This window comes from Ursus maritimus, unplaced genomic scaffold (assembly GCF_017311325.1).
Source record: "Ursus maritimus isolate PB19 unplaced genomic scaffold, ASM1731132v1 scaffold_17, whole genome shotgun sequence".
NCBI classification, from domain to species: Eukaryota; Metazoa; Chordata; class Mammalia; order Carnivora; family Ursidae; genus Ursus; species Ursus maritimus.
Window position 1 is genome coordinate 43,105,644 of NW_024424119.1, and position 16,029 is coordinate 43,121,672.

At 43.5% G+C, this 16,029-nt stretch overlaps 1 protein-coding gene across 1 annotated transcript in view; it reads right to left on the minus strand.

The window, feature by feature from the left end:
• Positions 1-16,029, minus strand: part of ASTN2 (astrotactin 2) — an 844,435-nt gene that overhangs the window by 279,778 nt on the left and 548,628 nt on the right. The window contains 1 exon segment of the mRNA XM_040631793.1: positions 15,558-15,746. Coding sequence (XP_040487727.1) covers positions 15,558-15,746 — 189 coding nt within the window.

Here is a 16,029-nt window from a genome sequence, read left to right on the forward strand (position 1 = left end):
ATTCCCTTATGCCTACTCTTCCTGTCTCCATCCATGGGACTTCTATCTGTCCAGTGGCTTAGGGACCCAAAAAACAAGGGGCCAACTTTGGCCTCCTGCTTTGTCTTCCTCATCAGCAAATTCTGCTGCCCTACCTTAAGAACACAGCCAGAATCTGCCCACCTCTTGCCATGTCAACTTATCCAACCATGCTCCATTGTCTTCCACCTGAACCACTGTAGAAGCCTTGGAACTGTTTTCCCTGCTTCCACCCTGGCCACTAAAGTCTATTCTTCACACCCCAGATGGAGTGGTCTTTTAAAAATATGAGTGAGATTATAGCCCTCTTTTGCTCAAACCATGCACTGTCTTCTTTCTCTTCTCACTCAGGATAAAATCCAAAGTATTGCACTTATGTGACTCACAGAACTCTACACAGATTGCCACATTGCCCCACTCAACACCCATTATTTTTTTATTTAGAACATTTTCTCCTACTACTTACCCCTCTTTCACTATGTTCCATCTACTTGGGCTCCTTTTTTAAAGATTTATTTATTTATTATTTGAGAGAGAGAGAGAGAGAGAACAAGGGAAGGGGCAGAGGGAGATCATCTCAAGCAGACTCCCCATTGAGCATAGACGCTCCCTCCCAACCCTGATGTGGGGCTTGATCTCACAACCCTGAGGTCATGACCTGAGCCGAAACCAAGAGTTGGATGCCCAACCAACTGAACCACCCAGGCACCCCTCCCTGGCCTCCTTCTTATTCTCGGAACATGCCAAGGGTCTGTGAATATGCTGTGCCCTCTGCCTGAAAACTCTTCCTTTGGTACCTGCAAGGCTCACTGTCTTACCTAAGATCTATGCACCAATGTCAAAGAGGTCTTTCCTGCTCAGCCTGTATTAAGCAACGTCCCCTGCCGAGCACTTGCTAGCCCTCTTGTCTTGCTTTCCTCCATAGTGTATACACTTGACACAGTCTGTATTTATTTGTGGACTGTCTCCCACACTAGGATACAACTCACCAGGGCAGGGATTCTAGGAGTTTTGTTCACTGTTGTATTTCTGGCTTCCCAAAACACTTAGTGACATATAAGCAGGTACTTAGTAAATCTTTTGGTTAAAGAAAGAAAGGATGCTGACTGGTACAAGGTAGGTACTGTAGATTTGCCACTGCTATTCTTATTACTATTATTACTAGTACTGCTACTGTTACTTTTACTAGGACTAAACTCCTTTTTTTTTTAATATTTAGAAAGCTGCTTTCTGATAGCCATTGAAATTCTTTTTTTTTTTTTTAGATTCTATTTATTTATTTGATAGAGCACAGAGGGAGAAGGAGAAGGAGAAGCAGACTCCACTGAGCAGAGAACCAGATACAGGGCTCGATCCCAGGACCCCGAGATCAAGACCTGAGCCAAAGGCAGATGCTTAACTGACTGAGCCACCCGGGCACCCCTAGGACTTAATGCCTTACATTTATCTTCGTTGTCTCACAGCAATGCAAGGAGGTGTAAGGACTTTATTGTACAGATGAGGGGATGAGGCTAAGAAGGGAGAAATCACCTGTGTGGTCACAACAGCTCAAGAAGAAGAATCACAGTCTCCAAAACCCAACTCTCTCCACCTCTCTGGGGCCCCTACTTTTTCCATGGTGGCATCATATATCACCAATGGGATTCCTATGTTAGAATGGTCTCTGCGTCAATTTTTGAAAGTTCATTGTCTATGGAAAGACCTTTAAGAGATATCACTAAGTGGGGGGGAGTAAAAAGACAATATACTTTGTGTATCTTTTATGAAAGAAAGGGAAGGAATAATTTTTAATCTTACTTGCTTGGATTTATATTTAAAAAACAATGGAAAGATATCTAAGAAAGGAGTAACAGTGGGGTAAAGACAGGGGAAAGGGATGGGGGTAAACAGGGAAAAGAATTAACACCATCATTGGCTGTCTTTTATGCTGTTTTTGTTTTTTAACTTTCTGAATTCAATGAGTATAAAAAATATATGCCTTCTAAATTGTCACAGCCAAGAGGAGCCCAGGAGACAGACAACCAAAGGTAAGGTAGTGACCAAGCTGGCCTTAAGATTCCCTCAGCTTGACCAAACTGCAAACAGGCTTCTTCTTCTTGACTCTAGGTCCCTGAGCAACATGTTCTTAGACTGTTGGCTTTAGACAAGTGTCACTGGAAATTCTTTCTCTGCCCCTTTCACATGGAAATCTTTTTAAAAACCTCTGGCCAGTTTTACAACCCAGGAATGTCTTTCTCAAGGACCTGGAAGCCATCTCTTTGAAATGTAATCACCAAGGAAGGTAGGAGAGAAATACCCTTGTGGATTCCAAATAACTCAACTTGTGGGATGTGTCCCATTAGTGAACCTCCCCCTGAACTCCTCTGGTACCTTCCCTGCTGCTCACTCCAGCCATAAAAACACTCCTGCCCTTTGGATGGATGGAACTGAGTTCAGATCTCTCTCCCCTGTTGCAACATCCTTGAATTGTCTTCCTTGCCTGCTCGACACTGCAGTGAAATTTTTGTTTTGAAACTCACAGCACTGGTTAAGATCACAGATCAGAACAAAAGGACATTCGTAAAAACTAAGGTAATCAGAGTAACTGACTTTATTCAAGGCTATTGCAATAGGGGAGAGGGGTCCGAACTCAAGTCCATCGAGATAAAGGGCAGAAGGATTTTTGAGGCTGGGGTGAGTAGGTGGGAAAGTACTGGAGAACTTCAGGGCAGGGAAGGTGGTGGGATTGACCGATGGGTATGTCCTACACATTGAGTTATCCTGAATTTGCAAATGTAGTTACCTTTCTCGATAATTACACTTCAAAGAGATGGCTCCCAGGTCTTTGAGAAAGAAAAAAAAAAAAGTTAAGAAACACAAACTCAGATAATACCAATACAAAAACTATATCCTTTTCCCCTTTACACCAATGTTGGAATCCGTGAATCTTGTTCAGCCTTATTTCCAGAATCTGGCACATGATAAGTACTCAGCGTATTATTTATTGGTTGAATCACACAGCTGAAGGAGAATTTAATTGCTATGTAGTTTAATTTCAAGCTAGGTTTCCAACTCCTTTGCAAACACAGCTGCAAGACTGCCTATAGCCTTGTATATTCCCAGTGGCCGGGTCCTCACGAACTCCTCAGAAGTAGTTTGGGAATTCATACAAACTTGTAGGTGTAACTGTAGTGTTACAACTTTGGTGCAACTTTAGTTCTCTGAACCATGAGTGGGCAAGGAAGACCGATCCCTTTATCCTATGTCTTTCTTCCCACTCTAGAAAGCACCCCAAACAAGCTGGAGCATCTTCAAGGTCACAGCAAATGCCAGGACACTCATGGAGAATGGTGAGGTGCCTAGCTGATTCTGGGATTAAGGTTCTTGCAACGTGGTCAGGTATATACTGAATTAACTGGAACTGGGCTACCCCAATGCCTGCAGCTTTGGCTCCTGGCTTATGCCTGCTAATTAATTGCCCATTTAATGGGTTCCTCCGAGGATCTTATGAGACATAAAATAAATGCTCATTTTGGACTCTTAAAAGCCACCTTTGAGGTGTTTCTCTAGATTATCATTAATAGAAATTATTCAGTGGTGATGTTACATAAAACCCCAGCCACTGCCCTTGGAGCTTTCTGTATTAATTCACATCCAATAAACTGTGATCATATCTTTCATTAGAATTGTTACTAAATACATTTCTATTCAGGGCATCTCCCTGAAATGGAAATATTTCCCTAAAAATTAATTTTCTTGATACACATGCGTAGGCTTATTAATGTGTGCTTAGAATAGACTTACTTTTTCATTTCTCTGGAAGTAACACAAAGAAAGTAATGCTGGTGAATTTGCATCTCACATGATCTCAAGTGTGCCAGGCTGTGCACTCCAGCGCAAAATTTCAGAGTAAGTGGCGTCTCACAGATCCTCCGATTCACGTTAGGAAAATGTCACTAACGTTTGCACATGTCTTTACACTTTACAAAGCATTTTAACCTGACTTTTCTCATCACCTCTCCCTCCCCACCATAATTCTCCTGCGGAGTTGGTATTATTAGGTTCCCTGATTTAGTGGTGAGCAAACCAGCCTCAGAAGGTTAGAAGACCGTGCAAAGTCTCATAGCCTGTAATGGTCCCATTACCGTGGCGCTTAAATAACCTTTCCTGATTGAATGCCCATCCTTCCCTGTGGTTTATCACTACAATCCCATTCTCTCACCCTCTTCACGATCCCCTTGATGTTCATATCTGCTGATGCTCTACGCTCTTACTTGCCTGGGGCACTCTCCCACCTAGCTAACTCTTAATCATATACTCCAGATTTCAGCCAGCAGCTTTGAGGACGCCTCCCCTACCTCTGCTCACCCGCACCAACGCTGGGCCAGTGGTCCATCTGCCTAAGAGTAGAGACCTGGAACTGTCTCGATCTTTCCATCCTCAAGATCTTATGCATCACAGGTGCTCAACAAAAACTTGCTAAATAACAAATGAGAACGAGCGGTAACGCCAGGACTGGCATCTCTGCCCTCAAGTGCAGTCCTTTGGCCACCTTACTCCCTCCTATAATTAACAAAATGACAAGAACAACAACAAATGACTTCTGAGGTGTGACTTCTTCAGAGAGTAATATACCCTATGTTGCCTGCGCATAATGCAAATATAGTAAAATTTCAGCGCTGCAGACTCCATTAACTAAGGATGCATAATGCTTGGCCAGGGGCTGGGCTGGCTTGTACCTTTGGAGTGTTTATTTATAAAAGAGATTGCTAAGCACATTAGTACATTAGCAGTGTAAACAAGATCACCAGGGAAATGGCAGAAGATACTTAAGAGAACAAACTGCCTGGAGTCACGTTGGAAGCACCCATTATACACAAACAATCACTGTGCTAATTACAATTGCTCTGCTAATTACAATTACTGTGCTAATTACAATCTATCCTTATCTGTTCCCTAGGTTCCCTATGGACTTTTCCTTCTGAGCACTTAGACCAGCCTGAGTTACTGCCTACATTTTAATGTAATGAAATGGTGGTTCTTTAAAAATTGTCTCTGCTTTAAGATGGCTCAATGGTTCCGATAGGCTTCCCCCTCCTTGAAAAAAGAACAGAGTCAGGGATTTTGAAGCCAGAAAACTAAAAACCAAACCACAAAAAGGGGGAAAGAGAAGCGAGAGGAGAAGTGAAATGAACCTGGTTTTTCTGTTGCTTTAGCACCTTTCACAGACTAGATACACATTTTTAGGTTAGTTGGAGAACATTCAAAATACGCTATGCATAATTTGTTTTCCTCATAAAATGACCATGTTTGGTATATTTAGAGATGTGAACATTGAGAATAATTTTGTTTTTTAAATTAAGGTGGTTATTTGTCTTTCTTCTCTTACTGTAATTAGGGAGAGAGATTAGAGAGGGCTTGTTTAAAAATGGATTGCAATTCCCTGCTCCCCACATGTAAAAAGTAAAAAGCATCTTTCACTAGGTCTTAATTTTACTATTTTCTTTCTATCCCCAATTATACTAATGAATGTTGAGGGTATGAGATTTTTTCCTAAGCACTTAAGAATAATAAAGCTTCACTCAGTGTCTCCTCCCAAATGGATTTCTCACTACTTTTTCGGGAGCCTGTCTTCCACCTGTGCCCTGATGCTGACTGCAGCCCAGCCCTCCGCTGCATCCAGTGATGGCGGGATTACAGTGCGGCACACAGGGGGCTCTGATCGGGGCACCCAACCATGGCTTCAGAACACTGCACTCAGCATACGTGCCTCCCCCACTGGGACTGAGATGCTCAGAGCATCCCATAACGATCACTAAGCAGAGCTGTTGGTTGGATGGATGGATGGATGGATGGATGGATGGAGAAAATAAGTTGTGCTATATTATGCACTAGGGGCCTGTTGGATGACAAAGCAGGATTGTCACCCTGGCTGCTGCAAATCCTAAATACAGGCTCTGTGCTTGGTCACTCTGGAAGGAGACTCCTTTGGGAATGCATGGCCTTCTAAGTGCCACTGGCCTTGGACTTGGTTCTCGCCTTCCAAAGGCAAATGGAGAAGCGACAATCCTTCTCCATTCTCAGGCATCATCTGGGCTCACATCTCATGAAAAGTTCAGTTTAACACCTTGCTATTCAAAGCTGGTCTTCAGACCCAGAAGCTCATTTGAAAAGCAGAGTCTCAGGTCTTATCTGCAACCCACTGAACCAGAGCCTGTATTTTAGCAGGAATCCTTGGTGATTTGCATGCATATTAGAGATTGAGAATCACTAGTGTATTTCATGTGTATTGCATCCTGGCTATAAGCAGACATATGGAAAAGTCCTACCTTTAGATAGGGTTTTTGTGTAGAATAAGGATGATGAGCTATTACTTGCTTTGCTGCTTTTTGAGGATCGTATGGCTTGAGCCATATGTATGTGCATTTGCACACATTATCTAGAGGCTATAGAGTGGAGAGGAGGGCAGGCTATGGCTCTCGGCGCCGTCATGTCCCAGCTGTAGGACCTTGGATGCCATTCTTCACCACTCTGAGCTTCAGTTCTCTCATGTAAAAAGTATGGCAGTCAACCTGCTCTGTCCGCATGTGTCATGGGAGAAATATCTGCCTATACCCCTTAAAGTCAGGCTTTGTAAAGGAAAGAAAAAAGTTTTACAGTATCCATCATGCATAAGGACATTGGGAAATTTACCAGAAGGAAAAGAAGGAGCTGAGCAAGACTGATGTATAGACCATAGGAATTACTGGTTAACAATCATTGTATTTGGGTGGATATTCTTTCCTAGTCAGGGCCATTTCTAAGCTAGTTGTTACATATTTTTAATATTAACACAGAAGTGTCCCACACTTCTAGAACTTTCGGGCATAGGCCCTGGCCCATTATCAAATTCCACACAGCAGGCATAAGCATCTAAATCCCACATTCCTGATTGGATGTGTTTCCCTATAGGTCATTCATACAGAAACAAAGGGGCTATCCTATAGGATACAGGTGATAAACACATGAGCAAGATTATGTCTTTCCAAAAGAAGGTGACCTTGGGCTGTTGCCTATTCCACACAGCTGTCTGAGCTGTCCACCTCCCATAGACCCACAGAGCATGAAAGGCATTTCACCAAAGCAATGCATTCACCAAAACCTGTTAGTTGGAGGAAGCTGTAAGGATGATGACAGCCCTTTGAGGATATTTTCAGGTTAAAACCCCATTTTATAGTTGAAGATCTTGAGGTTTGTAGAGGTTAAGAGATTTGTCCAAAGCCACACAGCTATGGAATGGTAGATTTGGGATTTAGACATCATTATTTTTCATGGTGGCAACCTGACACCATGTGTTGGGTCCCAGCTAGGAATGGGATCAAGTTCCTGCAGGATCATGCACATGGGGATGACCTTTTCACTAAGATTCCTCCCAGTTATTGATTTGGCAACCCCCTACAGCACCTGGGTCCTCCTTGTCTGCTGAGAACAGGGATGGAACAGGTGCCAATCTCATTTAATCATCACAAAACCATCAAGAAGTGGGTGTTGTCATTATTCCCAATGCAGAGATGAGGAAACTGAGGAAACCTTGTGCCCAAGGTCACACAGTTGACAGGTGGCAAGGTAGGACTCAGACTCTAGAGCCTAACATCTTAGACACCAGGCCAGTATATCCCCAAATTGCTGGATAATGTGAGCTACCTGGGAATATGAAGATAATTCACTTTCCCAGGCCTCTTATCTGGGAGGGGAAAAAAATACACAACAAAAGATTGGTAGGTCTTGGTTCAGCCCTAGATGAGGCTTATGATCAGGTGAGTAGGAATGGCTTCACTGAGCCCATGGCCATGGGGGTTGAGTAGAGAGAGGCTGTATTCCTCAGTCTTCACCCAAGCTCTGCCCTAACCTTAATTTATACAAAAGACAACAGAAATCAGGAGAGAATACCAAGGGTGCTCCAATAGGAAGAGACATAACAGGTATAGAAACTCAGCTTTTGGATTTCAGGGCCTATGGTACATGGGACACATCAGCCTTGACTCCTGTAGATTATGTCCAAAAATCTTGGGAAACTGGAGAGATTCTTCGGCAGCCACCCCAAGAGTCAGGGCACCAGGGAAAATCACCCCTTAGCTCCTCCGATCCAGCCTCTAATTTCTTTTCTTTTCTTTTTTTTTTTATAATAATTTTTTATGTTATGTTAGTCACCATACAGTATATCCTTAGTTTTTGATGTAAAGTTCCATGATTCATTATTTGCATATAACACCCAGTGCACCATGCAATATGTGCCCTCCTTAATACCTATCCTCTAATTTCTGTCCTCAGTTCACTTCCAAGGTCTCATCAGTTGATCCCCCAGAGAAGGTAGCTTACAGCTGCATCTCCAGGTGGCAAGTTGAGGATTTTGCCAAGAGTTGGGATACCACTGTATAGAGAGGCTTGGGAATCACCTTGAAAATCAGAAGCTAATGCCACTTTTAATTAATAATCTCTCCACCACCAGCCTCCTTTGCTTTCCCTTGTTATAATAAGATCATGGTGTATCACAAAACACCCAGAACTGAAAGTGCAGAAAAACAGCTTTCAGTCCTGGGTCTACCATTAATTCTTTATGAAACCTTGACCTTGATGTTGCCATCTGTATAGTGTGGGAGGTGGATTGTAAGTCTCTAAGCCTTCAGAGTGGACATAGTGCAGCCCAACAGACTGGATGTTATAAGTTAAATCTTATTCATTTATTAGTGATACGATTTTAAGTAATTTGCTTGAATACTGTAAGATCCGGGCATCTCATCTACAAAAGGGGGGGGGGTGTAGAAACTGTTTTCCAAGGTTCATCCATCTATAAAGTCTATAGTTCTTTGGGAGCTGAATGAAGGCAATGGTCAAGAAGAGACTAGGAGGTCTTATGACAGTTCTCAGAGGTGGTGATGTCAAGTGCTAGAATGCTAGGATCCCGAAAGGCACACCGCTAGATGGGCTTTGTCGTTAAGACTCGAGTTCTATCACATGACAGCTATATGACTACTAGGTTAGTTGGCTTAACATCTCTGTACCTCAGTGTAGTAAACAGTATCGATGTCCCACATATTTCTGGGTCTTCTCAGCCCATGATAGGATTTGATGTCCCTGCTCAACACTTTGAGGGCTGCTGTGACCACAGGACTGGATTTGACCAATGGAATGTGAGCAGAATGTCACCCGTAGGAGGAAGTAATGAGAGCCAAATTTCGTTCCCATTACCGTAGTGTTCATGGGAGCCCATGAAGATGATGCTTCTGTCAGCCCAGATTCCCAAATGCCAGACTGAATGGGACCCCTGCAATTCTGTGCAGGGTATTTGGTAGAAGCACAACCTGATGCATTCTGGCTGATACACTCCTTCCCCCCTCCCTTTTTTTTTTAAGAAAACCAAGTTTTTAATAGCTATTTTGTGATAGGTATCAGGAAGATTAAATAATAAAATATCTAAAGCATGTGATACAGGACCTGGCACATAACAAAAAATGCACACGGCTAAATGCAGAGGACAAAAGAAAGAGGGAGAAGAGAGGCAAGGGAAGGATCCAGAAGCAGCATGTATCATTAACCATCTCCCAGGAAGGCACTAGAAAAATAGCTGTGAAAGCCACTTAATAAGATGTGACTCAGGACCCTCTACTGGGAAACAAGTGGGTGCAACTAACAAAATCCAGCTTCTCTCAAATCCTTAAAGAGCACCCTCTGTCTCACCAGGCGTGGGTTGGTGGTGCCTCATCCTAAAATCCCACATCTTACCCCAAACTCTCCTCTTATCCTGTACAATATGTACATCTGAGAAGCAGACCAGATTGAAAAGTGCCTTTCCAGCAAATCTTCCATGAGCTCCTCATGCTTTCTGTAGGTCGTCCTTGAAGGCCTATGAGAAATAGCTACTGGCGACAGAGACGTCTCATTTTCGATGGGGCTTTGCAAAATCTACAACTGTAATTTGCCCAGCCCCCATCCCCAAGCAACTTCTCCCCACTACAATTTCTGAGACTCTGGGCTCAATAAGAGCTCTTGACTGATGTTTATCTAAATCCGTGCAATCTATAACCAAAGTTGACCTTTCTTTCTTATAGGAATGAAGTAGGATGGATGAGAATGGGGGAGGGAGGGAAATAAAAAACAAACAAAACATCAAATACCACCAAGCTTTGATGAGTTTATCTCACTCTGGCAGTCTTGACCAACTCCCTCATTGACAGAGAGCTAAGATGAGGGAATTCTAATGGTGACCCTGTGTGAGTCGTTAAGACAACCACAGCACACGGGAAGGGATTAGAACCAGCAAAGCTTGACATCACTTCCTGGGTTCGGGGGTCATTCAGAAGTGAGATCTTTGACTCTTTGTGTTTGTACAGAACCTGAGTGTTTCACAAAGCTTTATGTCCACTCATGTCCCTCTGATTAATCCAGAGCTCTCTCCGGGCACCACCCAGGTTCTTAAAATGACCACTACCCATCCTGGGAATAAATTCTACTGTGACTTGAGGATGAAGGTCTCTCCTTCAAACCTTCCCATCTCTCCCACCTTTCATCTCTGTTTGGTCTCTCTGACTGCTTCTCTTTATCACTCTTGCCCTACCTCTGTCTTTCTGCACGGTCTCTCAGTGCATACCACACTTAATCCTCACACACAGCAGATAACTCCCAGGCTTGCCAGGGTCCTAAGCATCATCACATGCTCATCTCTCATGGGTGGACTGCAGCCTACACACGGCAACGTGAGAAGGTGGCGGGCAATGGAATCAAGTTCCTGCAGAATCATGTACTCAGGGATGGCTCTTGCCTGAGCTCCCCCTTTAATTAAGGACCTGTCATCCCCTTATGGCACCTGAGTCCTCCCTCTCTGCTGACCACGTGCTATTAAGGGGAGATGAAGAAGTGATACGCATCCCTTATAACAGAACAAGAAACCAGAGAACATAGGTTTGAAAGTGACAGACTCTAAGTCTCAGAGGGGCCCCAGATCATGGTGATCACAGGATAAGTTATATCCTTCCCATCCCTCCCTAGGTCTCAGTTTCTCCAGGTGTACAATAAGGGGTTATGTCTGCACTAATTGTTAAGTGCTAGTCCAGTTTAGATACTTGCAATGGGAGGCCTTTAGTAGAACAGAAATCCACATTGCTCTTTCGGAGATTGGAGAGAGGAAATGAGAACGCACACCTGTCTTCTATCCGCAGTTGGTAGGTGGGAGGATCGAAGTAGGGGCAGAGAGGAGAACAGAGCAGAGTGAGTGGTGGCTGACATGTAGGAGACTCGAGCTGGTAGACAGTTTGAAATCCCAGGCCAGGCAGTTGTCAGGAAATGGGGCGTATGGCAGGATGGCTGGTGGGGTGCCTGCCGGCTACTGTGGAGGGCTGGACCGAAGATTACTTGGAGGAGAGAGAGAAAAGGGATGGAGAAGAGGCGAGAAATGACAACTGTCTTTGATACTGAAAAATTCGCAGGCCTGCCTTCTGGAACTTGGAGGACAAAGGAGCGGCAGCCTCCTCCCAGTCTGAGGCTTGGTGAGGGAGACTTGAAAGTGATAAATTTAGATTCATCAGAAGCCACTCACCTTCCCACCACGGGAAGTCAACTGCCTTAGCATGTGGCTCCGGGAGGTAACATGGTCTAAGGATGGAAATAATTGTAAAGAAAGTTTAACTGAAACCAAGGATAAGAGGGCTTATGTGAAATGGGCTACTCAAACACAATGGTAGTCTGAGGAGGTCCCTAAGTCTTGAGGCTGTTGTCAAAAGAGAAATGTGGTCTGTTCACTATACTCTTTTCAATGAGCAAATCAGGGCAGGCACAGACCCTGGCTATTTAGAAACAACCCAAGATTGAAGGGTTGGGAACAATGAGCAGACTGTTTGAGGCAGAATGAGGATTCCTGATGGGGCTAAAATTCTGTCTGACCCTGAGGACTCCCAGGCCAGCCTTTATGGCACCCTGCTCTCTCTTAATGACCAGTTTGTTGGGAATAGAAAGGCAAGCACGCTGGGATCTAATCTAAGGGTATGAGCCAGCTCTGCAGTGACTTGTTTTGCGACCTTGGCCAAGTCCCTGCCCCATATGTAAATGACATCAGGGATCCCATGAATCTCCTTCAGGATCTGGCATCTTACTAGCCAGTTTGGATCCTTCTTTAGGACCCAGCTAATCTTCACACGAGAGAATGAGAACTAGTACATCTGATCACTTATCACATGCCAGCCAGTCTGAGAGCTGCTGTGAGAAATCAAACTACATAAAACATGCAATGTGCCCATCACAGTGGCCAGAATCTGATAAAACCCCTCTTTTTAAACAACAGGAAATATGGGGTGCCCGGATGGCTCAGTCAGTTAGGCATCTGCCTTTGGTTCAGGTCATGATCCCAGAGGCAGGGGACCCAGTCCCATGTCAGGGTCCCTGCTCAGCAGGGAGTCTGCTTCTCCCTTTCCCTCTGCCCCTGCTCAGGCTCTCTCTCTTGCTCTAATAAATAAATAAAATCTTTTTAAAAAATAAATAAAGAGGAGGCAGTAGGACTATGCTTATCATGGGTGGGGCCAGATTTGGAGCAAGGTCTAGCTGGAGACCTGTTCTGCTGATTCCCCACCCCTGCTTATCTGTGTCTAGGCTTCCACAGACTCCTTCCTGGACAAGAAAATGCCCTTCCAGCTCTTATTCCTCCCAAGAGACATTGCTCTTTGCTATCACTTCAAACTCCAGTTCACAAGCCTCACCCTTTGAGAAACTCCTTATCATTCCTTCTAATTCTTATCAAAAGGCTTCATGTAGAAATTCTCTGAAAACTACTGGAACACTGCTTTGTAAATTAAATGTTCACATATTTTTGTCAATTCAATGTTCACATATTTTTGTCAATTGCGTGTGTCATTGTGCAAGCCTGTAAATTCCCTTCTCAAAAACAAGGGACACTTTTTTTTTTCTTTTGGATTCCATACAGCATTATTTTATCCATCATGATGCTCAAGACAGAGTTTCATAGAGTATTAAAACTACAGAAAGTCAGCATTGTGATTCTTGGTATTGAGTAGTTCATCTGGATTGTCCTTAAGTTTCTCCCAGATTTTTCCAATAAAGCAGCACTCCTGTGTGGTAGAAAAGAAACTCCACTGGGATTTGAAGGACTCAACTCTGCGACTAAATTGCTGTGTAGCTACAAGTCACTCCTATTACCTTCAAATCCTCCCTTGATTTTACCGTCTGCCTACCACTGCTCACTGGCCTTGTGAACCATGCCTCACGACTATCTTACAAAATGCCCCTTTCTCTCCAAACTGTTCCCATCATCCTGGTTGAAGCCACCAACACTTTCACATGGCTTCCACACAAACCCCCAACTGAGCCCCCATTCCACACTCTCCCAGGCCACCCTCATTGCCATCTACTTCCCACTGCAGCCACCATGAGGTTGAAAAATGCAATGCAACCATGGCATACTTCATTTCTGCCTCCATTATGAGCTCTCCCATTTGCTCCTAGAAGAAAGACTTGACCTGTAAGACCCCCATGATCTGTCGCTACAGACTGTTTGGCTTCACCTCCCACCAATCTTCCCTTACTACTCAGCCCACACCACACTCGACTTCTGCATTTCTTAAAGCCGAACACGTTCTTTTCCTTCTTAGAACATCTGTCTCTGTTTGACACCTTTCCCAATGCTACGTCCCACTCATCTTCCTGGTATCAGTTAAATAACACTTCATCTGGAAAGGAGACTCCAAAGTCTCATTATTGCTTTCTAATCTAGTAGACACACACCTACTACTCTGATCCAACGGAATTACATCCCACTGTTAACTGCTATCTTGGAACAAAAGTGTTCCTTTATTTCATAGTACCTACCGCAAATTCGATAAGTACATAAGTTTACACACACACACACACACACACACACACACACACATATACACACACTGCAAACCACCACCGGGTCTTGAGCCACTTTTATCTCATCTTTCACTGTCTCTAAAGTAACCAGCATGGTACGTGGGACATAGCCGGTGCTCAGGCAGCATGTGATAACTGCACAGGTGAATGGTTTTGGGGAATTCACATTTCCATTCTTGTTATATAAAATGGGAAGGGATGAGGCATGTTAGCTTAAGAGACAAGAGCAAGGCTTGGGAGTCAGCCAGATTTACACCCGATTCTTTACTCTGCCTCTCACTGGATGGTGACTTTGGGAGAGTCCCTTTACCTCTGGTGTTGACTTCTCAGCTGTAAAATGGGGGTCATGGTGCCTCTAAGGGTTTTAATAATGAAGCTAAAATGCTATTACCCTGGCTTTCTCACTTCCTAGAAGGGAGATTTGGGAGAGTCACTTAACATTTCCATTTCTAATCTGTATTCAGTGGATAACAATAGCTCGGCTTCCCAGGACCATTGTGAGGACCACATGAATTAATAGCTAGTAAGTGCTTAGAATGCCCTCAGTTCATGCTGAATTAATGTCATCATCATTATATTATTATTATTATTACTAAAAATACTTGGTAAAAAGTCTGACATGGAGTAATTCCTAATAAATAGTGGTCATTATTACCACTCCATTTATAAACATCACTATTATTAATTAGGTGATGGAATGGGGTTGATGATGATTATAATGGTGATGTTCCTTCCCAGTTCTGACTGTTGTTGACATGACCTCAAATGCTGGGGTGAACCCTGCTTTGTGATAATATGCTATTACATTTTCATGCAAAACTGTCTAAAAGTGCAGTTTATTATTTTTTTAAAGATAATCAATTCTTATACAGGGAACAATTCTTCCCCCTCTACCATCTCACGGTTCTTCAGATTTTGAGGCATGAATAAATCCAGCTTCTCTGACTCTCCCAGGGAGCCTTTCATAATGAGACTGCATGTCTAATCTTCATATAATTTGGCCAACCCAGTCCCCATTCTGTTTGCTCTCGCAGGAGAGTAGCCTTATCTTTTAATTTTGCAGGTACCTCTATATTTATTAACAGAGAATGAGGTCTTTGACATGCTGTTGAGCAAAACCAGCAGTTTCTGAACAACTTTACTCAAATGTGGTGTGAGTGTGTGTGTGTGTGTGTGTGTGCGCGCGCACGTGTGCAGACAAAGAGGGAGAGAGAGGTGTTTAAAGAAGGTTCAAGAAAATGTTAATTCTGGGTATTTCTGGATGATGGGAATTTTATTTTCTACTTCATTAAATGTCTTTATTTTTGAATTGCCTGGATAGTCTACATAGGATACTCATTTGTTAATAGACTGAAAGATAAATTTAAACATTTTTAAAATTCTATTAACTGTACTTACAGGATGATTGAAGACTGATTTAAAAAAATGTGGATAGAGTTAGAAAAATGGAAGAGCAGGATAAATAAGGACTACGTCAGTGGAAAAGGAATCTCATGGAATGAATTTTGCTGACTTCGAACATTTTGTTGGATAGGCATCAGTAACCCTGGGGAGATGCTGGCCAGTCTAAAAGAACTCAACTCCATGGTGCCCATGGCTTCCTCCCCCTGCCCAGATTTTGGGTCAGTGATTTGACCAGTGAAGTGCAAGTGTTTGCCCCATACCTAAAAGTCATCTGGAAGACTTGGCCTTGGTTCACATGCTGGGTCCGGTTGTTGTAACCATGTAGCATTTCTCCAAAGAGGGTGTCGTTGAATTTGGAGTCAGGTTTGAGGCATTTGGGCCCCTCGCAGACATCTGAGAGCATTAGGCAGGATTTTCCATCAGGAGCCAGCTTGTACTCCTCCACACAACTGCATGATAAAACAGAGCCGAGAGTTAGCTCCGCATGCTGGATGCCCCCATTGTGGCTGACCTAAAACCAAGGCCTCCTTTGCCTGCAAAACAGGTCAGAGTTTAGGAATGGAGACAGCTATTCTGGCTGGAATCTATCTAGGGCACAGGTGTCTAGAGAGAAGCACATTAATCCTGCAAATTGGTAAATTCAGGGAAAGTCATTTGTGACATTTTGGAGGAGTCGAGGGGGAAACCGGAGTGCACATCTAGGCACAAAGCAAATTTAAAAACTGTTTTCCA